Source organism: Nothoprocta perdicaria, unplaced genomic scaffold, assembly GCF_003342845.1.
Source record: "Nothoprocta perdicaria isolate Ctin4 unplaced genomic scaffold, notPer1 scaffold_318, whole genome shotgun sequence".
In the NCBI taxonomy this organism is placed as follows: domain Eukaryota; kingdom Metazoa; phylum Chordata; class Aves; order Tinamiformes; family Tinamidae; genus Nothoprocta; species Nothoprocta perdicaria.
In genome coordinates, this window is record NW_020455553.1 from 739,442 (window position 1) to 740,905 (window position 1,464).

A 1,464-nucleotide genomic window follows, 5' to 3' on the forward strand; every position below is an offset into this window, starting at 1 on the left:
TGTCCCCTGTGTTCCCATTGAACCTCTGCCTCGTCTGAGGCGAGTGCATGTGCACAAAGCAGCTCGGGGCCTTGTTCCCTGTGTCCTCAGTCCCGTGGGCAGTGTGGAGCTGAGCGTGTGCAGTGCCCTGTGCTCCCTTCCCATGGGGAGGCCTGCGGTGCCCCTGTTAGGGCGAYGCCTTKYGCGGCTGCTCTCTCCTGGGCGGGCCCMTAGCGTGCTGTCAGCTTACGGGTAAGTGATGGCGGGTGGCTGATGTCACTGTGAGGCGCTTGTGAGCCTGCGCTGGTGGCAGAGGGATAAGGGTGCCTCACAAGGGCCCGGGCTGAGTGCGCGAGTCTGCGCAGCGCTGTCTGGTCGTCCTTCGTGCTGGGCACGCTCGTCTTCGTCTGAGGTACCGCGGGTACCACAGGGCACCGACGATGGCTTGTGCTTGGAAGCGACGTTCAAAGCGCTGCACGGAATTGGGGGAAGTGGCTGCTTTCGTCCCGGACCTCCTTTTGGCTGAGGACTTGAGGCATGAGACCCGCAAGGTTCAGAGCTTCCATGGAGTGCTGCTCTTTGCGGATGTCTCAGGTGGGTGCAAGTGTTACGAGGGGCAGGCACTGAGAAGAGGCCAGCGGCCTCAGCTACTGGGATTTTGGGGGCCTTTTGGAGCCTTGTTGTTCCAGCGGCTGTAAYGAGTGGCTCAAAGGGGACCTCTTGGCTGCTGAGGTCTTCCCCTTTGGGCAAGTAGTGCTCGCCTAGTCCTTAGCCATAGGCGTTAGGTGAGGTGGCTGAGGACCGTGCTGGAGGGTCCCAACCAGGAGGCTGGTGCTTGGTGTAATGTGGAGGGGTGTGAAGCGGCTAGCCGTGTGCTCCTGAGCGCAGGTGGAGGGAGGCGGCTGCGCCTGCTGCCAGAGGCGCCTGTGTGTTGTCCGGGCTTGTGTCCCTCTCTTGAGGGGGTGCAAGTGGTGTGGGCAGTGCCCGCGCCTTGCTCCATGTGGCTGCTTCCTGATTTCTGATGTGCCGCTGTGTCCTTGTTTCAGGCTTCACTGCTCTGACAGAGAAGTTCAGTCAGAGCACCAGCCTCGACCGGGGTGCGGATGAGGTCACMCAAACCCTCAATCGCTATATGGGTGACATCTTGGAAGGTAAGTGCTGCTGTGCAGGCGTGTGGKGGATTGGGCCATGAGGAGACAGAGGTGCTGCGCCACGGGCTGCTGCCTCCTCGTGCGGGCTGGGCCTTTCTGTGGCCCTGAGGGTCGGTGGGAGCAGCTGCRCAACRCTTYTCTTGCTTTCTTTTGTGTGCAGAGATGTTGGCTTTTGGAGGGGACATCCTGAAGTTTGCTGGTAAAAGAGCCTTAGCGTGCTGTGCTGCAGCTGCCGAGGAGCGCTGGGGGCGAGGGGCCGGGGGCCGCGGGGTGGCAGAGCCCCACGGGTGGCTCTCTTGGCTCCCTGGTGCTCAGCGGGAGCTGCTGCCCGAGG

General features: G+C 62.2%; 1 protein-coding gene across 1 annotated transcript; it reads left to right on the forward strand.

The window, feature by feature from the left end:
* Positions 1-393: 393 nt before the first annotated feature.
* LOC112950414 (adenylate cyclase type 10-like) lies at positions 394-1,329 on the forward strand (the record flags this gene model as incomplete). The annotated part of the gene is made up of 3 exons (XM_026042942.1): positions 394-573; positions 1,026-1,130; positions 1,291-1,329. Coding segments are annotated over exons 1-3 (298 nt in total), but the record flags the coding sequence as incomplete, so codon positions are not given.
* Positions 1,330-1,464: the final 135 nt, after the last annotated feature.